The 26,882-nt window shown below is 45.4% G+C and overlaps 1 protein-coding gene across 1 annotated transcript in view; it reads right to left on the bottom strand.

Moving 5' to 3' along the window:
• The window catches only part of ANAPC5 (anaphase promoting complex subunit 5), a 140,355-nt gene that overhangs the window by 13,736 nt on the left and 99,737 nt on the right, over positions 1–26,882 (bottom strand). Inside the window, exons 11-14 of the mRNA XM_078667511.1 lie at positions 7,982–8,117; positions 7,235–7,309; positions 3,879–4,000; positions 1,226–1,333 (exon numbers count right to left, since the gene is read on the bottom strand). Of these exons, the coding sequence (XP_078523637.1) occupies positions 1,226–1,333; positions 3,879–4,000; positions 7,235–7,309; positions 7,982–8,117 (441 nt within the window). The remainder of the gene's footprint in view (positions 1–1,225; positions 1,334–3,878; positions 4,001–7,234; positions 7,310–7,981; positions 8,118–26,882) is intronic.

The following is a 26,882-nucleotide window of genomic DNA, read 5'->3' on the forward strand; positions in this document are numbered from 1 at the left end:
CAGATTTCTCTAAATCGGTCATTTTTTGGGGGGAATTGTTGTGAAAAATTATTAAATAGTGCCGAATCTATTAGTGTAACAAAAAAATGCTCTTCCTATGGAAACTCTCACCCAACTATAACTTCACAGTGGCGATTGCCACTGTGTAAAATAATACATAAAGATAAAACATATATAGTGGAGTGCAGGGGTGTACACTTGTGATTTACCTGGGGTTTGTGTGCTGGGAAGGAGACTGCGAGGGGGCAGGTGAGGTTGTGTGTGTTCCTTTCTTATAACAGAAAGTTAGTGCCAAAGTCTACTAGGCAGAAATACAAACCTTGACCTTTGCAGAGGTAAAACATCTTCCCGTTGTCCATTCTACTTACTACATAGTTTATCTTCTTTTTCAGCCCTTTGCTGCCACATTGTCTAATACTTTTATTGTGTGCTGCATCTCATCAGAGAGAGACCTGCACTATTTCAAACAATGTTTTGCTCAATTCACGAGGAAATGCATTACTTGGTTCCCTTAGTTATTTGGAAGGGGATTCAAATACATGTTTATGGTAAAATGTCAAGCATGGTTACTAGTCATTTGAATAAAGAGGGAATGGATAAAAGGCAGACCAAATGTCTATATAATTAAACCTTGCAACCCTGATGTCACTTGGCTCCTACACAGCACATGCCTTAAGCATCTGGGTTAACTCGCTGGCCAAGGTCGTGCATCATTATCTTACTAGCAATGGTGGAGGGGATTGGATGGGGGAGAATAATTTCCAGGCAAGGCACAGCATCATATACCAGGGTTCTCTGAAGGCCTCTATCTAGTCTCGCCTCTCTTCAAGGGTCGGCTCTAGGGCAATAAAAGTACATGAGATGAAGGGGACCCTACATTTTGGGAAGCATACAAAAAGTCAATAAAGTCTTTATAAAATGAGTTTTTGGGAGGGTTGCAGGGTTAATGCGAGATAAACCACAAAAAATGCAAATAGTCAGTGTGCAAACATTTAATTTCCTTTGACGTACTGAGAAGTGCAAACCTAGTTTTGAGGAACAGAGCGAGCAGTATTGAGCAAGGAAAAGGCCAAAAGAAAAGGGGGCTGGCATGGTACATGTAAATATATGAGGCAGAAGGTTCAGCATTTGACATTTCAACTCTTGGGGTACAGTACAGAAGGAGAGCGACAATAGACGGTAGGCAGCGGGAGGATGGCGAACCACCCGGGATCCAATCACTTACCGAATCACCATTTCTGTGTTCTTGATTTTCTGGCAGTGAGTCAACAGGGTCTGTAAAACGTTATGTGCCTCCGAGTTCTCATTCTGTGCTTTCAAAACAATTGCTTTCCTGTGATTAAAAGGGAGATTGAGAGCTCATAAACAACCATGGATAAAGATTTCCAGGTAATTCAAATTATGGATCAGACTTACAGAAAAGGACCTTCAGTCAAGGACAACCATGTGAAACTTCAGTATTTGTCATTTAAAAGACAACATTCCATTTCTGTGTGGGTCACGATAAAGTAGAATTTGTTTTCTTCCATAACATATTTAAAAAGCTGATGGGACCCCAGAAAAGTGCTCAACTGCCCTCACCGACATGAGTTTTAGAATTGTTCCAGCATGATCTATAGTTGGAAAATGTTCTAACTAGTGTAGTCATTGGTCTTCTTCAGTTTACATTTGCAAGGGTTTGATTTATCATTCTTTTTAGTTTGTGTAATGCCCTCGGTTTACATTTTTACTACTGGACATGCTCTAATCCCAGGGAGATGTAAGTGGTACATTACTCAATTTGTAACCAAATGGAGAGGGAGTGAGGCTCTCTCAGGGGTGCTGACGTCAGCCCGTCACAGGAATGTTAGGGTCTGAACTCTCTTGGCAGGGAAGAGACTTATTTCAACTCACGCTCCAGGGAAACACAACTCTCTCCATCCCAGACGAGGAGGCAAATAAAACATCCTACCATCGCAGTGATGACACAAACTGCACTTTACAGAAAGCACAATAAATCAGTAAAACTCCATTAAACATCAGAGTAAATAGAAAGGTAAAGGGGGGAGAACATTTTAAAATACAAAATAGGCCAGAGTGGCCCTCTAAAAGAATTGATTTGAGGAATTACATAGGTACAATTTGTAAATCCGGCTACCCACTTTACATTGGACAGAATATATCTTTGAATGGAAACAAATTCCATAAAATTTATGACGCCTGAATTTATATCATGGTACTGTACAGATTTAAGTCGACAAAATGGATAAATAGAAAGTGCTTTACAAGCTGAAGAATCCTGAACAGTGGCATATGTCAATTACAACCTTACAGGTGTGCTGCGGGATGCTCTGAAACAGTCGGATCGCTACTGTGTGTACATAATCTGCCAATCCAAGAAAAAAGAAATACTTTGGAAATTAAACATACCAGTGCATAATAAAAGCACAGACTGCATTATATTCTTCACAGCAGGAACAGCTACGAGGGACTTGGACGATATTCAGTTGTTGCTGTAGCACATCACTTCTACAGTGACATCCCAGTTTTTAATGTGCATTAACTGTTGCAAAATGTGCTTTGTTTTTGGAATTGTGTCTCGGAATAAAACTGGCCTGCAAGCCGTTTTGAATGCTAACTCCCATCCGTGCCCACAGCAGATCACAACTCCGGTGCAACTGCACCAGACTCAGGAGTTTGTAACCTGAGATTTTCTGCTGGGAAAACTGCCATAAATCATGGGGGCAGACTGAGACAAATGTTGCTTTGTGCGCCCAGTAATGGGCGGAGTCGGGTGCAAATGGCATATAATTCCCAGTATCTGCATGAAAAAAATGTACACAGGCACAAATTACAAGTCTGCCAGTTTGGGCCACCTGAGCCAATTCAAAGTAGATGGTTCGCAATGTGCCCCTACATTTTGCAGGGATGTTGGAAACTGGCACTAAATGTAAGTGTAATGATCAGCAGAGGGTCTCTGAAAGCAGAGCGGAGCTTCTGTTAAGCGTTTTCGTGCACTAGGTCAGTTACACAGTAAAAGGCTGAGAAAAGCAAAATAAAGACCAATCTGACTGAAGCATAAACCTCTTCAGTGGCCAAAACACAAACACTGTACAGATATGTTGTAAAGCATGGGCAAAGTGGGCTCTGGGCACCAGCCTTTCAGGGGGCCCATTGCTAGAGCCAGATCTGTACTGCAGATTCTTGACCTAGTGACCTTTAATAATTCTTAAATAGATTGTTTTAAATACCGTTCTTCTTTAATCTATTTTCAATCCGGGTGATGTCTGAGAGTCTATTACAGATATTTTGTAGAGAAAGTGTGTTTATGTTTCATGCAACATCTATAAAAAAGCTTCTTTTAGATCAAAACAGGCCCTCACATATGAGCAAAGAGGAGATGTCACAGAGATTATTTGCAGTAATATTAGTGAGCTGCTGCTGTGTTACGATATTGAAAACACACATCACTGTCCGTGAATATTAAATGTAAACACATTTAGAATGTGGACGAGTGTGCCTGTGCACTGTCAGTGACCTGGCCAAAGAGGGCATGAAAGAGCTGAAACTGGATCAAAATTGGAAAATGAATGGATTCAAACCTATTCCAAACAGGGGCCCCCAAAATCCTTAAAATGTCCCCGACACTGCACCCTACTAGTGCCTCCTCTGCTCATCCAAGCCCACCGCCCCAATCAACATTTGGCGCCACTAGCCAGTGGAGGAAGAGGAGCGCCCTGAATCAGCCGGAGGAGAATTCATATTTCTGATATGATTCCGTTTTAGTGGACATCCTCCATTCTAACACCTGCACACAGAAAACAGAACATGCAAACAGAAACCATAAGGAACCTATACCTGATCCACAGGCAAATAGCCTGCTTGGTTTCCCACCTTACCTGTACATTCCCTCTACGCTGCTGAGCGCTGTTATTCCGGCCACGAGGGATTCGGCAACGTGGTACTTGCTGTCATTCATGGCTTTATCAAACTGTATCTTCTGCTCAAACAGCATCCACAGCTAATCAAAGACAAACCATAAAAACGAGGTGTTGGGTGTTTTCTGAGCATTGTGTGAAACATGTTGTGTCAGGCAGCTCTGGATATGTGATTTGTGACTAGGTGTAATGAAATGGATGAGGTCACAGACGTCCGCTTTATGCAAGAGTACCTATATCATGTCTGGCCCTCAAGAAAGAAGTCAGTGCTCTCTCTGATCTCCGGCTATTGCTAATCTGGCCAATATGTTTCTACCTTTACTCACATCACCTTCCACAACGCTAAATAAACATCCATGTGTGGTTTTTTTCCACCAGCACTGATCACACTTCGTTTCATGGTGTGATTCAAGTTTCCGCTGCTTTTTAGGGCCATTCGCTATCCCTACCCCCAATAAATTAAAAAATATGGCCCTACTGTCAAAGTACATCTCCAACATATTGAAGGAGGATGACAGCATGCCACCAGCATTTTGTGAAAAGACAAATGTCCAGTAATGCCTGCCCAAGGAAAGTCCAGAAAGATGTTCTTCCCTCCCTCACTGACACAGATTTTAACCCCTTGGCCGCGGCGGTAATTCCGCAGCGGCGCTAGGGGGGAGGCGGGGCCGCGCAGCGCCACCATGCTCGTGACGGAACCAATCCGTCACGAGCCACGGTGGCGCTGTGCTTATGATGGAATGGTTCCGTCACGGCCCCGTCCGCTAAATAGAACGCGCCACGCAGGCACGAAATCAGCACCGCGCAGGCGCGGCGGCCGGGCCGTGACAGAACCATTCCATCACCAGCAGAGGCCCACCGTGGCTCGTGATGGAATGGTTCCGTCACAAGCGCACAAGGGGTTAAAGATAAGGACTACCAGCCAGAAAGATGTTCTTCCCTCCCTCACTGACACAGATTTTAAAGAGAAGGGGTACCAGCCAGAAAGGTGTTCTTTCCTCCCTCACTGACACAGATTTTAAAGATATGGGACCCAGCCCAGAAATATGTTCTTCCCTCCCTCCTTCACTGACAGATTTTAATGAGAAGGGAGACCACTTCATTACTGTTCGCAGAAGATCAAGTGCGCTGAGCAATGTAATGCCAGACCTTCTGTAATGGAAAAGCACGACTACATCATAATACAACCTGTGCATCACCCGGAGGCACTCACAGTCACCGAGATAAGGGGACACTACATGAAGGTTCTCTGGATTTGATTACAGCATCTATCCTGCCTGTGTGAAATTAGCAGACAATGCAGTTCTTTCTGGACAAATTGATGTCCAACGAGAAAATTATAGAGATCCACATAGAACTCAAGGTCTTCAGCTAACAAGAGTACTGTAAAAGTGGGAGGACTAAGAGAAGTACACACAGAATACTGCTGTGAGCTTGGGTGAGAATGCCAATGCATCACCAAGACCAGGATTCTTGCTATGATGGTTACTCAAAACTCAGTGGACCAGAGTGAAGGGTCATATTCAGACGTGTACCATCTGTTTCATCAGATATCAGTTTAATCCAGCTCTTCTGCTCTGAGTAATCAATGGACGAACAATGGAGGGAGCCAGACTAAAACATTCAGATGGTGTGGGGATGTAAGACTTCATGGTGCTAAACCTTTGGCAACCTTTCTGGAATTTGGAAGACCTGAATTGTGATCTTAAACAAATAAGGAAGCCATCAACACCCTCCTTGGAGCACAAGTTACCTGTAAAATGCCCTGAAATGATTGGCACCTGTTATCTACAGTAACGTCCAAGCCTCTATCTAGCTCCAACTAAAGGCTACCATGTAAAGTAATGAGAGCTTCTATCCCACAGAAACTCACAAACCCACTCAAAAAATAAATTCAGTCAGGGTTACAATCTGCCCAGTACTTTATTTTTAAGTAACGATTTTTATAGACTCTTATTAAGAAAATGGCGAACTCAACCACAGCCTGCATTTTTTTCCCTTAAAAAATATATTGAAAAAGAAAAGTACAAGCGATTTTTTAATGGTTCACCACACACCATCCAAATCTACAAAAAGATATGTACCCAGAATATGCAAGACAAGTCTTTCAGTAATAACCACAAAAAATGCCAAACTTTAAAACTTCTCAAAAGTGAACACACAGCTATTTATTTATTTATTTTTGAGGTAGTGGCAAAATGTAAATTCAGTGTACAACGGAGCATTAGTTTATCGAAGCCCACATTTTAAAACCAACAGTCTGCTCAAAACTGGAAACTTGATACACACACAATGGAAGAAAATGAAGGAAGCCACAATCAAACTCCGACCTTGAAAACAGTTGACCAATGCATATTCTCTTCAATGAGACTGGGTTCTTGAATAGAAGTTGTGGAGGGAAAACTGACCCATGCGCACATTAGGTGTGCACACAAATCTGTTATTGGATCCCTGGTACTTTGTCGGACATATTTCACCTGGAAAGCATTATGGCATTTATCGTGGAAAAAGTCTATACAAATGGCAAAACATGCAGAAATCGGTGCGATAAATAACACTTGCATGTGTTATGCTGAAAACCAACCCAAAAATGTTGAATAGAAGGTATTTACTGCGCTTGGTAAATACTCCTTAGAGTAACAGTACTTGGTGAGTGGAGTAAGTACCAACCTTTTAATCTCCACTTGTGATCGAGACCAGGGCCGGACTGGCCGTACCGGGCATCAGGCGTTTCCCCAGGAGGTTGGAAGGGTGGGGGCTGCTTTTGCAGTGGTGAGAGCTGGTTTTGTAGCGGTGCTGCAACATCGGCCCCCAGTAACAAAAGTGCTTCACACTTAACTAGTGCCCCACCCCCACTGGTCTGACATAATTGCCAGGCCTGCTTAGGGTCCCAGTCCGGTCCTGATCGAGACTTCAATCCATCTGCCAAGAAGTAGCAAATTCAGATCAAGGTTTAACAGCCTACGCAGCCCGGACACTCTCAAACTAAGAACCACTCCTAGATCAAGCCCTCATTGGGATTCAGCCCCCTGCATCATCTGAGCTGGTGTGCTGAAGAGGCTGCTTCAAAATGATAACACAATGTTCAGTTCAGGAAGACGGCGCGCACACCAAAGAATACACCACTTCAAAGAACCAAAACCAAAACAGTAGCTCAAAGTCATAAACGATGCAAGTGATCCGATGTCTTAACATTTCGCACAATAAGGTGCGATTTGGCAACACTTGTCAATACATGCACAACAAACTCTGTGTGTAAGGAGAGATTACCTTTATGTACACCAAAACAATAGGTACATGTGTTGTGGACATATTACCTTTGCATGTTGACTGTTGGGTGGAAATCGATCCTTCAAATGTCTCAATATTTCAGAAGCTGCAGAAAAACAGCCCTGCAAAATAAGACCAATCTGTTAGATAGGGGTTTCATAATTAAAAGAAGAAGTCAGAATTGCACAGCAGATACTCTGGCTAGTGGTAGGTAAATATTGGGTGTTGAGGCCTGAGATCTACGTGGAATCATTAGAGCAGGCGTGAGTGAATCGACAAGACTCAAGAGCTGCTCCAAATTATTTTCAAGCACTTTACTTTGAGATGGTTCAAGGCAGACTGACCACTAAGACTGTCTTCCCAACAATATTAAGGAACAAGAAGGATTTTCAGATAAATGCAAACTTGGGAAGGCAGATTTAGGGGTTGAACTAATTGAGCATTATCCGGAGAAGAGTACGAATTTGTTGAACCTTGATTTGTCTTTAAAGTACTTCCGATTCAAGTTCATTCAGGTTCAGTTCCTGCAGGACCAAGTTTGACACATCAATACTTTACGCCTCAAAGGAAACTAAAAATAGTTTTTTTATCCATGGTAGCTCTCTGCTCTCAAGTTACTATTGCTCAAGTTATAGATGTACGCTAAATATGAAAGCTGATAAAGCCATAAAGATGTTGCTGTGCATGCACAAAGAAATAAGAGAACTGACTAACAGAATATCATTTTTGAAACACATGAACCCTCCAGATCTCTCACTCAATGCTCCTGTGCCTGGAAACTGTCAGCATCTCACCTGTTCTGCATGCAGCTCCGCCAGGTGGCACAGCACAACCGCGAAGGATTCGGTGTTATTCTGTTGCACACCCACGTTGACAGCCTCCAGGCTGTTCATACTCAGAAGCATCTGTGCCTGCTGCAACGCCATGGTGCTGTGAGGAGGGAAGAACATACACTACACATTCAGATGGGCAGGGTAACCCCACAGACTGAGAGGGTAAGCAAGTGCACTGTATAGTCTAGAGATGCAGCAAACACAGTCAGGACACCTCAGCTGTATATATTTATTTAATCTATTTATACCATGGACATAATTAACAAATAGTATCAAGCTACCAACAAGGCAAATAATGTGGAGCCACTGCAGAAAAGAGAAAATTAACAGAAAAAACACACCTTAAGGCTTAAGGAAATGAGAACAGCAAATGTTACTTTTTTATTTTTTTTATTTATTTTAATTTTTTTATTGAATAGAACATTGGCAATCGTGACATCAGTTACATAAGCAAATTACATTCCAAACATGGAGAGTCGGGTAATTAAGTAATCCGCAATATAGTCTGTACTATCAATCACAAAGATTAGGCAGTGCATCAATTCCCAGGACAGCAGTTACATTATAAGAATCTCGTCTAGCTAGACATGATCTTGAGTACATTACATTTTTACACCTCTCCGTCTTCATCATCTGAACTATCTAGATCATCCTCTGGTAGCACTGCACATAGGTCCCCTCTAAAAGTGTTCCAAGGTTACCAAATTTTATTCCATTTACGTGGGCTTCTCCTGGTTTCATAAACTGTGCGCTCCGTTACCATGATCATGTCCATAATCCTACACCACAACGCCAAAGTGGGGGGGTCTGCCACGCCCCATCTCTGCGCTATGTCTCTCTTTGCAACCATGAGGCCGAGTGTACTCCAGGTTTGCCCATAGCGAGTGAGATCAGTGGGGTCCCATACATTCAGCAGACATTTTCGTGGTTCGGGCAAAAGGGAGACCCCTAGCGTCTGTGAAATAGTGCGCAGGACCGGACTCCAGTAGTCTACTATAAACGGGCAGTCCCACAGGGTATGGGAAAGTGTACCCTCCTCCCCACATCCCCTGAGGCAGAATGGGTGCGCCGCGCGGTGTATTTTGTGTAAGGTGGTTCTGGTGCAATATACACGATGTACTATTTTTAGTTGCACCAGCCGGTGTTTCGCCAATATGCCCACCTCTCTAGGGGATGCCAGAGCCGCCAACCAATCTGTTTCGTCCACATCTCCCACCTCCCCCATCCATTGATCCCAAAGCTTAAGTGTAGGGTCAGCATATTGTTAAGGAGCTTCCGATATGTGAGGGATGTTGCGCGCTGTTGCATGAAATCTGTGAGTAGACGGTCTTCTAACGGTGAGGCCTCTGGGATATCAGTGCCCGCTGGGATTGCTGTTAGTAAAGCATGTCTAATTTGCACATATCTATAGGTTTCAGTCTGACCCAATTCATATTGTTGTTGGAGTTGTGCAAAAGGAACCACCGTCCCCCTCTCCCACATGTCTCCCACTGTGGAAATTCCGATGTTATCCCACTGTGTAAAGCTCCTGCTATTCCTTAATTGTCCCAACGCCTTGGTATCCCAGAGAGGGGTGAGTTTGGTGATAGTTCCTTTCCATCCTAATTTCGCCTGTGCCTTATACCACAAAGCAACCGTCTGTTTTGTGGGCCCTATTAGTTTCGCAGCTTGACTTCTATTATAGAGCACTGCTAACATGTTATTCGTACCTAATTGCATTCAGTCTGCTCGGTATGCCGGATCATCTTGGGGTGCGTGAATCCAGTGATTGATGGTTTTAAGTTGTGCTGCCCAATAGTATAGCTGTAGGTTCGGCAATGCAATCCCGTCATCATACCAGCTCCTATTTAGTTTAATCTGGGCTATTCGCGCCGGTAGGTTGCCCCACAGCAGAGCTGAGAGTTGTGCCGCCACTTGTTTAAAGTATCGTGGCGGTATCGGGTATGGTGCGTTGTCAAGAGCATATAGAAACCGCGGCAAGGCCATCATCTTGTACAGTGCCGCTCTCCCCAGCAATGTTAGGGGTAGGGATGCCCAGTGTTTGACGTCACGCTTTAATCGTTCCAGAGGGGGCGCCAGATTTGTATTAAAGAAGTCTGTCGCATCTCTGGTGATATGTATGCCTAAATACCTAAACGAGTCTCTGGCTATCACGACCGGGCAATCTGCTGAGAGTGATGGATCTGGACCTGTTAAAATGTACAGAACCGATTTGGACCAGTTTATCGAGTACCCTGATGTTTTCCAGTGTGCATTGCAAATGTCAAGAAGCTCAGGTATACTATGGGCGGGGTCCGTCAGGTATAACAGCATGTCGTCGGCGTAGAGGGCAATGCGATCTTCCCAACTCGCCGTCCAGCTGATGCCTTTTAGCAATGGGGTCGCTCTAATTAAGGTTGCTAATGGTTCCAATGCCAGCGCAAACAGTAACGGTGACAGCGGACAGCCCTGGAGCGTTCCCCTTGCCAGTTTTATAGTATGCTACAAGTGGCCGTTGGTTGTTACCTGGACTACCGGTTCAGTGTATAGGAGTCGTATCCAAGCCAGGAATTTAGGGTCAAACCCATATGGCTTAAGACTGCAAAGATGTACCGCCATTCCACCAAGTCAAAAGCCATTTTTGCGTCCAGAGACATTATCACTGCCGGTTCTGACAGTGTTGGAGCCCGCGCCAGCACTCCGTGAACCCGCCTGAGGTTAAGAGCCGTGTTGCGGTGTGGCATGAAGCCTGATTGGTCCAGGTGAATCAGTCGGGGGAGGTGGGGCATCAGTCGATTTGCCAGTAGTTTCGTCAAGATTTTGGCTTCCGCATTTAGGAGTGATATCGGGCGTTACGAGGTGCATTCTGTGGGGGTAGCAAATGTTACTTTTGAATATTAAGAGGGGGTGCATTCCATAATGTAGGATCGAGCACACCGAATCTTCAGTCGATCTTTGTTTTGCAGTTTCTTTCAGGGGACTGCAAGAAACATAACATTAGCTGATGGTACCTATTAATTTACTGTCTGAATTACAAGGGGCACATCAAAGTGGCACAGATCAGTGTCAAAATCATAAACAAGAGGGGTATTTAATAAGAGCATGTATTGACTTCTTAAAGTGGCAGGTGACCGATTTTCTCTAAGGTAAAAGACCAGTTTCGCTGCAACATTTTTTAAACCAGGTAACTGCAGCACAAGTTGAGAATTTAGCAATCCACCAAGTGCATCGCTGCCATAATCTAGTTTAGAGCTGATTAAGGATCTCAGAATGTATGCACGTCCATTGGCATAAAAAGAAATTTGTTTGCATTTTTTGCAGATATCAGATCTTAAATCAACTAAGCAAATGAGATGGCTTTGTTGATTTGGGACGTGAGACTTATGTCAAAATCATTCAAGGTTAATACCAAATTGCACACTTCAAAAAGACTGAAAAACTGGGATGGCGTTGTGGGGTGGTGGAGGTCAGATTACTGGGGAGGTACAATTTTTTATGACCCTGGCAGCATAGTTAGAAGCATGATATGTCTTGTCAGCATTCACGTTTAAACTTAAACCACTGTGACTCTACGAGTTGGCAATTTTCCAGAGGCTTTCCTTAAATGCTTCAAAGATATCCAAAAGACCACTGGCTCACAAGTAGATGTGGGTGTCTTCTGGAGAGCAATGACATTTAGACCATAACTATCTAGAAGCTGGAGGCATGGTAAGATGTAAACACTAAAAAGCATAGGCAGAGTCCTGAAATGCTCCACGTGTCAGTGCTTCAGTAGCAGAATGAATAGGTTACTTACCCTGTAAGCATCTGTTCGCGGCATGTAGTGCTGTAGATTTGCCATGTATACTCCTGCCATCTAGTGTTGGGCTTAGATGTGAGCAAGTTGTTTTTCTTCAAAGAATTATTCTCGAGTCATAAGGTAGTGTGAGTCCAACTCTTGCTTGCAATGCGCATTGTTAGATAGTTTTTTCTGCACGACGAGTGAGGATGAGACTGGAGCAGAGTGACACAGGAAAACAAAGGCATAACGATGACCATGCAAGAGAAGTACAATTTCATGGTAACTGCAACAGCAGGAGGCGTCTGGGGAGGAGGGTGAGAGTGGTTAAATCTACAGCACTATACGCTACGATTAGATGCCTATAGAGGAAGTAACATTTTCCGTTCGAGCCATGTGTGGCTGTAGATACATGATGTGTGTACACTGTAAAGCAGTCCTCCCATAAGCGGTGGCTAGCCTGTGGATGTTGCAGAAGACTAATAGAGGGTACGTAGTACAGCCTGACCAACATTTGCTTGTTGGCAGGCTAATACGTCCACACAGTAGTGTTTGGTGAAATCATGTGGTGTAGACCAAGTAGCTGCTTTACAAATGTCTGCTATAGGGATGTTTTCAAGGAAAGTCGCGGAGATCCCTTTCTTTCTGGTTTAATGGGCCCTCGAAGAAATTTAAAGTTGGTACGAAGGACCGCCCCATATTTATGAACCTGAAAAGAAAGGTTCTTCCAAGGTTACGGCCTGGAGCTCACTAACACTCCTTAGTGATGTGATAGCGCGACTAGGAAAACTTCTTCTCAAGAAAGAAATTGTAAGGGACATAACTGGAGGGGCTCGAACGGACGACCCATAAGTCTGGTGAGTACAATATTAAGATTTCACATTGTGGCCAGAGAAACCCGGGGGCGGTGGGTTGGATGATTCTTTTGAGACCCTCCATGAAAGTTTTAATGACTGAAATCCTGAGGAGCAACACATCTTGCCTATTTTGGAGATATGCAGCGACAGCACCCAAGTCTAGCTGAATGGAAGTGAAGGTCAGACCACGCGTTTGGAGGTACAGTAGGTAGTAAACAATGTAGCAGTAGCAGAAAAATCTTTTCTATTTGGCAGCATAGCAGGCACGAGTAGTTGGCCTGCGTGCTTTCTTAGGAATGCTCATGTATTGTGGAGGTGGATTGAGATCATCAAATTCTAAGAATTCAGGAGCCAGATCACAAGGTTGAGACTTTTGGGGTCGGGTTGCCTGATTTCTCCATGGTTTTGTGTGAGAAGATCCAGTCTGTTGGTAAGCCTCACGTGCGAAACCACCAAAAGTTCAAGGAGTGTGGTGAACCAGAGTTGGCAGGCCCACATGGGGGCCACTAGGATGAGGGTGAGGGAGGTCTGTGGTAGGTTTCGAACCACAAATGGATTGAGGGGGAGAGGTGGAAAAGCGCTGGCAAATATCCCTGACCAGTTCATCCACAGTATATTGCCAATGGAATGAGAGTGTGGGAATCTGGAGGCAAAGTTTGGGCATCTTGCATTTTCTGCTGTGGCAAAGAGGTCCAGGTCTGGAAACCCTCATTGCTGGAAGTAGCTAAGGAGGTCTGCCGGGTGGAGTTCCCACTCGTGAACTTGTTGCCACATCCGGCTGAGAAGGACGGCAAAGTCGGGGTCCACTCCCGGAAGGTTTTGCCAACTATTAAATCCTGTGGTGGAGAGCCCTGCACCAGATGGACTGAGCGAACAGGGAGAGCTGAGGAAAGCGAGAGCCTTCCTGCTTCTGAATGTAATTCATGGCGGTCATGTTGGCTGTCCGTATATGGACTATCTTGCCCAGTATGTGAGGAAGGAAAACCTAGAGGTTTATATGGTCAACTCACAGCTCTAGATAGTTGATATGCAGAACCCTGTGGATGTGCCCCCTGGTTCTGGACAGTCAGGTTTTGTGGGTGCGCCACCACCCACTAAGGGACTGTGCTTTGCAGACTGTTGATTTGGCTGAAAAAGAGCCAGCAACACTTGGAAGGACTGGACTCTTGCCGGACTAGGTCATGCCTTGCCATCCTATGCAATGAGGATGTCTCCCACATAGGGTTGAATACGAATGGGCTAGAGATGGGACTTTACAGCGTTGATCTGTAAAAGCCCAGTTTGGCAAGGTCTAGTCTGGCTTGGTTGTGAGCACACTTTATCAGTCAATCGTCCAGGTAGGGGAATACATGGATGGTTTGTCTTCGTAGGTGCGTGGCTACTACTGCAAGGAATTTGGCAAGAACTAAGGGTGCGGTGGGGATTCCGCAGGGCAGCACTTTGAACTGGCAATGCTCACCGCTTATCATGAAACGAAGGTCGCGACGATGCGCCGGATGAACTGGGATGTGGAAGTAGGTGTTTTTGAGGTTGAGTACAGCCACAAAGTCGCCTTGCTGTAGTAGAGGTATGACACTCTGAAGAGTGGCCATGTGGAAGTGTTCTGATGGGATCTACTCATTCAGGAGGCTGAGGTTCAGAATGGGCATGAGGGAGCGGTCCTCCTTGGGAACGAGGAAGTAGATGGAATACACCCCTGGGCCTTGTAGTTGTTGTGTCACAGGCTCTATGGCCCCTTTGAGGAGAAGTGCTTGGACCTCTCCTGAAACATACCCTGGTGTTCTGGGGAGAGGCAATGTCTAATGGGTGGTATGTTGGGTGGGGTGGAGGTGAGCTCCAGGAAGTAACCGTGTAGGATGATGTCTAACACCCACTGGTCTAAGGTGACATGTTGCCAAGCAGAGAAGAACAGCTGAAGCTGTCCTACGACAGGTGTTGTGTAATTGGGAAGTAGAAGGGGAGCAAGGAGTGGCAAGTTATTGTTTGGCTGAGGCGGTTCTCTTAGGGGAACTACCTTTGGTGCTATATCCATGATAGGCACCCCTGAAGTAGCCCCTTGTGGAAGATGGTTGAGCAGGCTGACATTGGAAGGACGTGGGGGATTTGGGGGACATGGTCTTGGAGCCTCAGCGACACAAGGAGTGGCAAAAGGACCCCAGTTGGGAAGCAGTCTGCAAGGCGCAAGTGGCTTTCGCAGTTTGTGTCTTTTAAAAAAAAATTCCAACATCTCACCAACCAGAGGCCCAAACAGATGTTCCCCATCGAAAGGCAGGTTAAGGAGATGCAGTTGATCACCCAGCTTGAAGCCAGAGACAAGAAGCCAGGCATGCCTATGGAGGAGGACACTAAATTAATCCTCCGAGCAGCAGTTTCAACAGCATCTAGGACACTCCGGATGGTTGTGTTGTAAATCAGTTTGCATTCTGTGACCAACTTTTTTCCTTCTTTTTTTCCAGAGTTATATATAGCGTGAACATGACCCAAAGGTATCAGGGCGCTTTACATGAGCACCAGTTGCGTCACACAAGGACACATTCATTTTTGTTAGGCAGGGGGAGATTAAGTGATTTGCCCCAAATCACAGGATTTTGAGCGTCATTGCAGAGACTCGAACTTGGTTCCCCAGATTTGAGATCAACCACGCTAGCCGTTAGGGAGGTGCTGGAGGTCCAATGGGCCCAGTCATATCTAGAGAGCAAACCAATGGAACTGGCGGTGCACCACTGGTTGGCAGACTGTACCACGATTCATTTACCAGCCGTGTCTATCCTTTTACTCACTTTGTCTGGCAGAGGAGCATCACTAGTGCACTGAGCATTGCCCGCATACGAGCGGTATGAACCACTAAGGAATCTAGTGGGAATTGGCCCCTAACATATACGGGGTCTTAAGGAGTGGCTTTGTACTTTTTGTTCACATGTGGGGTAATAATCCGGGCTTTGTCCGGCTACTTGAAGATATCAGGAGCTGGTTTGAGCATCCCCTTCAGCATGGGAAGATACGGCATAGAGCGATGAGACAAAGGGCTCTTTTTGCATCTGTATGTTGTGTTAAGCAGCAGCTGTACCTAGAACCTCATGGTAAGAAGAGGTGTCATCTGGCAGGTAAGGTCTGGCAGAGGTCAGGATCAGTATCCGCAGGCGGATCTACATCATATGAGTTCCAAGGGTCTCCCTGTGGAGGTACATCATAAGTGCCCCCCATATCGTGTTCACCCATGTCAGAATCTGGTGACCCCTGTGAAGTGTAAGATAGGGGGTCAAGCAAATAAGGGGTGGAGTGGAGCAGAAAAGGGTGGAGGCAGTCCGAGGTCAAGAAGAGGACTGGTGGCTTTATGGACGCGGATGGGGCTCCAGAGTTTCTTCAAAGCTGAGCTGTTTCTTAGGAGGTCGATGATCCGGTGTTGAAGGCTGTGTCACTACCAGGCCAGTTTGGAAGAGAATGACAATTTTTTTTTCTGGCAGGAGTCGAGCTACTTTTGCAGTTTCTAAAGGGACGGCTCATGGGCCGGTCTTCGGATCAGCACCGAATGTTTTGGTGCCAACTTGTGCTTTGAAGCGGACGGTTTCGGATCTGACAGTCGGGTCGGCGCCAGGAGCGAGGGGTGCCAAGGATGTCGGTTTTAGAATTTTCTTCAGCACTGAGCCAAAGCTGGGCGTGGTGTTCGAAGTTGAGAGTGGGTGCTGACAATGGCCCAAAGGCAGTGGTCTGCTTCTGTGCGTCCTGAGCGGCTGAACGCTTCTTATGTGGTAGGAGCTCAGAGCGGTGTTAAAGGAGGGGGGGAGCTGTACTCCAACCTGTTGAGCCGGTGGGAGGTCTTTTATCTCTAGGTCGGAGCAGGAGCTCTCTTCAGGTGAGAAAGACTCCTCATCAGCAGCCGAAAGCTCGGGATGATGTTCTCCCTCAAGGTCCTGGGTGCCGAAGTGGTCCTGCGCGACATCTCGAATCAAAGGGTCTTCTACGACCTAGGCCTCTTCATGCTCGGTGATTGGCAGAGATTTCAGACCTGGTGGAGATTAGCCCAGGAGTACTTCACACTACACATCGGGCAGTATCAAAAGGGTGTCCGTTTAATAACAAGAAAAGCCTGGTGTAAGCTGACTGAATGGAGGGAAAGAGAGGCCCCACTGGGGGCCGGAGTTGACTGGCGAACTCTCCCGAACAGTAACTGGGAGCATTGACCCAATACGGGAGAAAAGGGGAAACGCATTTGAATGGGATAACTACGGAGAGATGGGGATCATGAGAGCGGAGAAGATCACTGCAACAGAGTTGATCCAGAGCACATAAGCACATGTCCAAACCGATGGCAGAATGAAATACAATCTAACAATGGAGCTGATGACCATGCTCATTGCAAGCGGTGGGGTCACACTACCTTGTGGCTTGAGAGGAATTCTTCAAAGAAAAACACATTGCACACGTCTGAGTCCAACACTAGATGGGAGGAGTATGCATAGCATGTGTATATACTGCCACACATGCCTGGAACACAAAGTTTCCATGGACTCGCTCATGGAGAAATTATGAAATTTTCAATGGCCTATTCCAATGCCCCAGGAACAGTTCTCTAGTACTCAAGCAGAAGTAAAGGACAGCATCAAAGTCTGCTGAGGTACAATATTATCTGAATCTACACCCCACCCTCTCTTGGCTAAAATGTCAAGCAAACCATCCCACAACTCAACCAGGGCTGGTTCTTGTGCCTTATTTTGTCCACTTCCCGAAATGTGGTGCTCAAGCTATCATGATCTTTCAGGAAACTATTAATTGAATACAAGCGGATTTTTCTCTAAAATCTGTGTTAACCATGGCAGGTCGGCAACAAGGTACCACATTTCCAGGAATTCTGGGTCCTCTATGGTTTGATGTAGTCGTTTATATGCTGAACAATTACCCCAGAAAGATGGGTAAGTAACTGCAGCTCTCTTGAGCATTTCTGGTGGCAAGATCGATCAACTGGCATTCAAATGGGCCACACATGTCTGCTTTGGGATTGACAGCTAAATCCAAAACAGAAATCTCCCCTTTGCATATTAGCATCAAATAACAGAGCAGGCCCAAGCAGGCGGTTTCAGAAATGTCTTGCAACTGAAGGATGGGGATTTGGGCCCTCTACTGAGCTACCACTCTTATACATCTACAACAGACAGGGGATGTCTATTCTCTGTCTGCACTTTCAGAACTGGTATGGGGTGGTTCTTCTTTCATGTGCTCTTCTGAAGCCTCGGTCTACAGTGATGTTCTCACTGCAGGGGCATTTGTAAGTTGAAGTACTCACAACAGAGGCACAGAGAGGTTTGAGTGTCCTGCACCTGGCCATCACAGCCACACGAGACAATAATGTCTAGTGGTGCAATATGTTCCTCTTAATTGGCAAATATTGTGCTAATTTTTAATTTCCCATGAGGCCCAGGGTCAAGACTGATTTGCATATAGCTTTGTCTGAACTGAGGTGGCGAAGTGAGCTAAAGAATGATGATGAACTCAACCCAGGTCTGTGACTGGGGGCGAGTGTCTGTTTCAGCACTTAGTCCATTATCTCCTTATGTTTGCTAATTGTTAAGTGCCATAAGACAATTCAGCAAATGGTGTGCATGATCAATGTCCAGTTAGAAAATATGAACTCCACAAGAGATGTTACAGAGTTAAAGTGGGACATAGCATAGGTTACTTGTGACTGTTCCCCACATTCTGTTTCTTTGGTACCAGCCTTTCTTTTTCGTATTCCACCATCCTTAACCCATCCAGATTTGCATTATCCCCTCTCATCTCCTTTTTGTACCGCTCCTCTTTCCCAATACCTTCTTTCGTCTATAAAATCCCTACTGAATGGTTCAGAGGCTGGCACAAAAAGCAATGCTGCGGATTCCAAGATACAACACTTGAACTCTTATCATGCTTCCATTTTTGGCGTCTATCTTTCCAGATCGCGACGCGGCAGGGTCTTGAGCCCAAAATGCCCACGGACTCGGTAATTCTCGCTTCGGTGCCAACTCGTATCACAGGTTCACACTCTGCAACTCTGGGCAATAGCTTGCTTAATCTCCACTACGGCCCCCTGCGGCAGGATGCCTGGCTTTCACCTTGGGGGTACCCTGTAGGGGCTATCTCACAGGGAAAAACCAGGACGGGTTCCCAATGCAAAGCGCTTTGAGACCTGGCGGTGATATTGCGCTACATAAAAACCTATCCATCCATCCACTTTGCAACCTTCAGAAAGCTCAAGGCTCAATCTGCTCAGAATAAACATGAGTTGACTTAATAGACTGTGAATACACATTTGTAATCATTGTTTACCAATAACCAGAATGGTGAAAAGTGATAGCCTCTGAATCTTTGACCTGTTTCCCTCAGCCTAAAATAATCCCAAGTGTGCAATGTACTCTCATATTCCTATTAGTTGGCAATCCCCTTACAATTTGGCACGCTCTCTAGGTAAAAGTGGTCTTTAAGTATGTATGAATAAGTGCACAAACAGTGCACATCATTTCTGAAACATATACCCACAACAGGGTTTGCAGTACATAAATGTCTGCAAATGTATCTTCAACAGAAATAAGAAAAAGATATTTGCCTCCAATTCTAGTTCCCAATCAAGGTTAACTTTATTAAACTGCAATTCTGAGAATCTTTTTCAGAATTTCTGTTTAAAATTCCAAAACACTATTTCCCCCAAAAATATTTTTTCAACATTTGAGAATATGAAGGCACCAATTTCTATCTTTCTTTAAAATAACACCAGCTACAGTTAAAACAACCTCAGATAAGCAACTGGGCTGAATAAGCTTTTAATTTGATATTTAAAAAATAGGCACCAGGCTTCTCCTGAGTCCTCAGTTACCTCTTAGTTCATTTTGACAACTATGTCATCAATTTATTTATTATGGAACATAAGAACTTAATTTCCATGAAAATGTGGTGCAAATCTTACATAACATTTTAAAAACACATAAAAAAGTTACAAAAACGATAGCAAATGTTAAGTGATGAAGAATCATACAACATTTTCATGGCAGCATCAACAGTAAATAAACATTTATGAATTAATAAAAGTCGTCGTATATCATTCTTTTCTGCCAACTTATAAAAAGTTCAAAGTAACATAACATGAACTATCTCCTGTGGACCTTTTCAGCATATTGAGGAAATCTGATTCTGTGTTGCATCCTGTTTTCATAGCCTGATCATTTTCCAATGAGGGCCCACCTATTTAAAAATGTAAGGGAAATCATCTAACTTTGGATCTAATGTGATCAACAGAAAATACATAATTCCATGTTGCTCTGCATTTGTAAACTCTCCCAGCAGCTCCCTACACTGCTGCACACAGCACTACAATGCTGGAAGGCGGCACTCCTTTATACAAACACACGCCTATGCACTTAACATCCCCCTTTTGGGCATACCATTGGCAACTGGACGTATAACACGCCGTACCATTGCCCCCTGGATGGACGCAGGAGTCAGCACAGTAACAGACCTGTTACATGAGGGACACTTGCTGAATTACGATAACTTTGTCCGGAACACGGGAGTGACAGACCATCTATACAGCCTGCATGTGGCTGTGACGCAGTATGTGAAGACACAGTGGGCCCCGCTTAGACAAGAACCGGAAACACATGAATTAGTCAAAATGTAACATTACATGGGACGGGTCAGGCACTAGTTGAGATGGTTATATACAGGTAATCGGCGCATGCAGGAATATCCCTACCCAATTGCAAGACGCCTGGTCGGAGGACGTGGGACGAATCTTAGAAGGGAAGGACTGGGGGAAAATCATAGAACACCCCAAAAAAATTACCAGAAACGCTAAATTTAAATGTATCCAAACCATAGTACTTCACAGGGCCTACCTCACCCCACGTCGCTTGGACAAAATGTTTCCGCACACTCAGCACCACTGCTCCAGATGCTATGCGGATGGGGCTGGAATAGCGCATATGTTGTGGACCTGCCCTCACTTAAGGGCTTTCTGGGACTCGTCAGAAGGCACATTTCTGCAGCTATACAGAGAGAAATAGCCAATACCATGGAGGAATGCATCCTAGGTCTACATAAGTCCCCCTTGAAACACAAAGTAGCATACAGGTTTGCAAACCTGTCATTACTTCTAGCAATAAAGGCCATCGCAATGCGATGGAAGTCCAAAAAAAAAACATCCCGCCTTCATGTGTGGCATTGCGAAGTGATCAGGTGGGATACTGCAGAGAGTGCGGCACTAAGACGTGAGGAGGCCAGGGGTCGCCGTAAAACTTCGATAGCATTGGAGTGGGATACAATGCTAGAATCCTTGAAAACACAAGAGGTGGACATGGTGGAATCTCGCAATAACTCACAGTAAAACCCACGGACCCCATGAACCTATGTAGTACACGTTAATAAACATTATGTGTATTTTTTCTTTCACTGTCTGTGCCCGTATAACAATAATCATAACAAGGGATATGTATCTGTGACTGCTCAAGATATTGCAGGTGATAGGCTGTATACGTCAGATGGCCTTATACAGGCGACCACTCTCTTTATGTTATTTGCGGATGCTCAAAGGACTGAAGGGTGGGCGGGGGGGGGGGGGGGATTTGTTGTTGGGAAAGTTTGTTTTATTAATATAGATAATGTTACTGTGTGATGAAACGTATAAGCTAGACTAGGAGGTCATGGACAATTGGACACTGCCATGTATATATTGGGAGTTGATACTCCGACTTATTCTTACCCAGTTACCAGAATGGTTAATACTGTTGAGACCACTAGTGTACGTTGCACGACAACTTCTCTTATAGCTCGGAAGAAGAGAATGCATATGTAAATTGTTATAACCACAGGGCGGGTGTGTCATCCTGTGAGTCTGAGACGAATAGTAATTGTATTGTACTGTACGTTATGAAAAACTACTAATAAAACTGTTTTAAAATTAAAAAAAATCTCATGTAGCTCTGCACAGGCTGAAATCAATTAAAGTCTCTTAATACACAAACAATACACATGATTTCAAACCCTACAGATTTTGTCTTATTTTAGTACTCATTTCTTCCTTGGAAGACCAGTACCTTGTTTTGCCGCTTGTACTATTCAAGTACACAAGGGCACGGTTTAGAGAGCTAGGATATTGAAGTTGTAATGCATTTTCTTTGTTTTTTTAAAATATCTTTTTATTTTTCAATTTGCACACATTGTACATTAAACATTTCATGTCATTTCAAAAGCTACAACCAGTATCTTTATATATATATATATACAGTACATTTTCCTCGTAATACCTCTTAAGTTGGGGAAATAGCCAAACTAAATAATAAAAAAAGAAAAAAAAAAAAAGGATAAAGAAAAGTAAGGGTAAGAGCAAGATACAAGCAATGACACATGCTATACACTTTTAACAACAATCAGATATGAACAGTCTTAGTGCGAACCCAGAGCCTCTTTCCAATTGGCTATGGGCTTCCAGCTTCTTAAGCCTCGCATCTTACCCCTCATACCTTTCCGAGCATATATAGGCTTCTCCAAATTATAGGCAGCTAACAGGTTCGCCAGCCAATTTTGCATAACCGGTGGGTTTCTATCCAACCATGCCCTGGCTATAGTTAATCTATATACTGCGGTGGCAATAAAAATGAATTCTCTCTGTAGGTTTCCCCAGTCTGGGCCTATCCCCAGCAGTAACCAGATAGGGGTTAAAGTTATTTGTATATCTAATGACCTATCGAGGAAGCCTTCTATATTTTTTATCAAAGTGTGCAGTTGAGGGCAGGTGGCAAAGGTATGTACAATATCTGCCTCCAATGAGTTGCATCAAGGACAAGCGATACAAAAAATCTCAAGTAGCTCTGCACAGGCTGAAATCAATTAAAGTCTCTTAATACACAAACAATACACATCATTTTCAAACCCTACATATTTTGTCTTATTTTAGTACTCATTTCTTCCTTGGAAGACCAGTACCTTGTTTTGCCGCTTGTACTATTCAAGTACACAAGGGCACGGTTTAGAGAGCTAGGATATTGAAGTTGTAATGCATTTTCTTTGTAAAGTTATTTAAGAGTACAGTTCTTTGGGTACTTACCAGCAGCATGCCTTCCGAATAGTAAGAGCTCATAAAGTGGCCATGTGCCTTGAAACAATTTTCTGTCAAACCAATCACTTCACTACATTAGAAGAGGTTTAACGCATTACCTCTGGATTCTTCTTCCTAGCTTTACTGGGGAAGTGGCTAGGTTGCCTACAAATTTAATGAAGATACTTAATGTTCCTTCTCACAATGTAATATTCATCAGAATTCATATTCATGAAATACACCACTAAGCGGACGCCCTCCACAGGGAGGTTGAGAAGCCAGGATATTTGAAAATGCATGAGAAATAGTGAACTAAACCACAGAAAGGATCCCTGATATGTTTGTCTCACCAGCATTAGAGTTCAGGCAGGAGCACAGCCCAATCTCCATCAAGCTGCTTTGAAAATATTGTCAAATGGAAGGCTGCTTAAGAGATCAGAGGTTTTTGAACAGCTTCAAGGCCTACAAGGAAGGGGGTAGTGCTCTTATAATGACCTGGAAATTCACAATACTGTCATCTTGAGAATAGCCACAAAATGAACTAAAAAATGCTTGCAGTTTCTAATCTTGGTAGCTTGTCAAGGTAATACCAAACAGCTCATTGGGACTTGCTCGCTCTGCAGAAGAGTATGGGTTAGTAAAAAAATGATTGGAGAAACAACAGACATTTTCTCAAGGATACCTTGCTGCTAAATAACTCAATATAAACTCATGATGGGGCATGCATTTTGCTCACCAATCTAGGTAGGGCCACAATCTGCCCATGTTTATCGGTCAATTAGGGATGTGTGTCATATCTCATTTGCCTTCACCCTACAAAAGAGCATACAGAGAAATGGGGATACAGTGATAGGACATGTTGTTTTGCACCTTGCTGGGGTGGAAAAGTTCTCGGCATGGTAATGGATGTACACCTCTGCCTGAATGCCCAACTTTGCTGATACCTGGATCCCTAATGCTGATTTTTGTTGTCCTAAGCAAACACGGATCAAGAGCGGCACTATGTCATAGGCCTGTTTCACAGTTTGTGGTCTAGTTGGACTGGGAGAGGTGCCTAAAGCTCTACCCTCAGTGGTGGAAAGTTACGGCCTTCGCCAGGAGTTAAGTAGCACGAGTGCGGTGGTGGCAGCAGACTGTGTAGTGATCAGTAGGAGAGAACAGGCCTGTTTAGGTCGAGCATGGGCAGCGCATGTGCAGGTCTGTGAAGCATGCTGTATTGGAGTATGAACTTGAAGCTCCGCCCAGTCTCTGCCCATATTTTTCATTGGTTTGTGTCATTGGCCTTTGTAATTACTGGCTTCTGATTCGTTAATAGGCTTGTTAGTCCCTCCTCATTACCGCCTTGTCTTCATTTGTAACCTTCCATGAGGACTGGCCCTTTTACTTCTGTTGTTACACAGCATGTCTTATTTAGTCTGTAAGCACGATTTTCTTTAATGAGTTTCCCCTACTTCAGGAACAACATGCTTTCCTGCAACATTCAGCACGCCATGCGCACTTTCACTTTTCAAGCAGCCCGGGACAATGGCGGTCGCTTCTTTGAAATTAAATATGGCTTGCATTTACAAGTTTTTTAGCTATTGGCATTGTAAATGACAAAGCTTTTTATTTATGTGTTAATTATCAAAAGAGATAAATAAAAGAAATTGTCATTTACAATGTCAATAGCTTAAACTCCCGCAAATGCGAAACCTATTGCACTGCAAGTGCTTGTTAACCTGTGTCACTGCAGTGAGGCCTAAAAACTCACTCAATTTTGAAGGTCTGTTGCTGTGTGCTTAAGTCACCTTTAGCCTGCATCAGTTTGCTGAGAAGTGGTGCGCAGGAGTGGTGTATCTGCGTTGGGTGTATGTGTGCCTTGGAAGGGTACAATTCTGGAATAAAGCGGTACTGAGCAGTACATGCATGGTAAATGCATGTGCTGGATGTATGTGAGCTTATGAGTAGTACAATACATAAGGGATACTGTGCTGTTGACAGTGTGTATATTGTCTACATATACTGGGTGTTTGAGTCCCTGTGGATGGTACTATGCCTGGAGAGCCCTGGGTTCCATTTTGGTAGACCCAGGCTTACATGGTAGAGAAATCCTCAAAGGCATATTGGTGTATTGCTGCATTCCTGTAAACTGGGTAGGCCACACACTGGAGAGGGGAGAGACAGGTTTCCCCTGTACACATCAATGGGTGGTCTTTAATTCAGTGAGACATCACCAGGAAGGGGCCTGGGCACATCTCAGGAAAGAGATGGGGCAGATAAGAGAATCATAAAGAGTAGGGCTGAGGACCCTGGGCTAACCATTTGATGCACAAATCACTGTGTCTGACATGCAGGTGTGAACTCTAGTCATTGTCATGGCCTGCGTTACGAGGCGATCAAGCTTTGGAATGACTCCTGATATGACAGACTGATTTTCGGAGGAAAAGAGAGGAGTAGACACTTCAAAAAAAAGCATACCTCCCAACATAAAACTTCAAAGACTCAGATTCCAAATTACATTTGGTGTCTGGAAACGGACTATAAGAGGGAGAGTTTCAGAATCAAAAACTTTCATTCGCAAAGGAGCCAGATCGGCTGTGTGAAGAGGAGAAGCTCTGCAAGACTTCTGCCTGGGGCCTGCAGGGCCGGTCGCTCCACACACCGCGCAGCTCCCTCCGTGACTGCCGGGACCCTTGACCCCCCCCCCCGCTGCTGCCTCGCACAGCCGTGTGCCTGCATCGCCGCTCTGCCAGCTCTCTGCCGGTTCGTGCCCGTATTTGCATTCTGTTGTGTCTCACTGATTGTTAATTGTTGTGCCTTCTGTGCCTGTGCCCCTTAATTGTTGTGCCACTGTGCCCCTGGTATCCTCGCCGCCCCAGTGTCCTTTTTCCGCTGCTTTTTTCCGTGTAACCCATTGGCCACCCCGCTCCCGCCTCCCAGCTGCTCCTCCCTCCCACTTCACCATTTATGGAGGTCGACGCGCGGGAGCGCAGCGGGCGCGCCGATTGTGCACCGAAGGCGCGCCAAAGGCAAGCCCGTCTGCGCCCGTCCGTGCCTGGCCCGCGCCCAGCGCCAGGACCCCTGGCCCCCGCCGATTCCAGCCCACCCACCGGACCTACGACGCAGCAACCATCTACGCATTCAACGCCGGCCGTACCCCGGGCTGCCACCGAGCCACCACAGGACGCACCCACGGACCCTTCACCTGCCAATCCTGCAAGTTCTCCTGCATCCGGACCTGCACCGCATCCGCCAAGCCGAACACCAGCAGCAACCACCTGAAGTGCATCCTGCTCAACACCCGCTCCGTCAACAGACACGCCGTGGAACTCTGGAACCTCCTCGACACCACATCACCAGACGTCGCCTTCCTCACGGAAACCTGGATGAACGCCTCCTCAGCGCCCGACATCGCCATCACCATCCCGGACGGATACAAGATCACCCGGAGGGACCGCATCAACCAGACAGGAGGAGGCATCGCCATCGTCCACAAGAACACCCTCCGCATCACGACCAACTCCAACGACACCCGCACAGCCGCCGAACACCTGCACTTCCAGATACACACCGACCCCAAGACCACACTCAGAGGCACCCTCATCTACAGCCCCCGGGACCACGCACACAATTCAGCGAAGACATCGCCGATTTCATCAGCCCGCACGCCCTCCCCTCCGCTGACTACATCCTTCTCAGGGACCTCAACTTCCACCTGGAGAACAACAACGACCGCAACACCACCACCCTACTGGACAACCTCGGACTCAAGCAACTGGTAACCACCCCCACCCACTACGCCGGCCACACGCTCGACCCCATCTTCTCCTCCGGCAAGGACATCACCTTCAGCCACGCCACCGGACTCCACTGGACGGACCACAGCTGCGTCCACTTCAGCTTCAGAAGGACCACGATCCACCACCGCCCACAACAGGTCCCCCGCAGATGTTGGAACAAGATCACAGCCGACCAGCTCGCCACATCCCTGAGCCAGAACCCTCCCGCCAGCTCAACGAACCCCAACCAAGCCGCCAACAACCTCACGAAGTGGATCAGCAACAGCGCGGACGACCTCGCCCCACTGAAGACCCCCCCCGCCAGACCCGGCACCAAAAAAGCATCATGGTTCACCAACGAACTCAAGAGCTCCAAGAAGAACTGCCAAGCCCTCGAGAAAGCCTGGCGCAGAGACCCAACTACAGAAAA

This window comes from Lissotriton helveticus, chromosome 11 (genome assembly GCF_964261635.1).
Source record: "Lissotriton helveticus chromosome 11, aLisHel1.1, whole genome shotgun sequence".
Taxonomy (NCBI): Eukaryota; Metazoa; Chordata; class Amphibia; order Caudata; family Salamandridae; genus Lissotriton; species Lissotriton helveticus.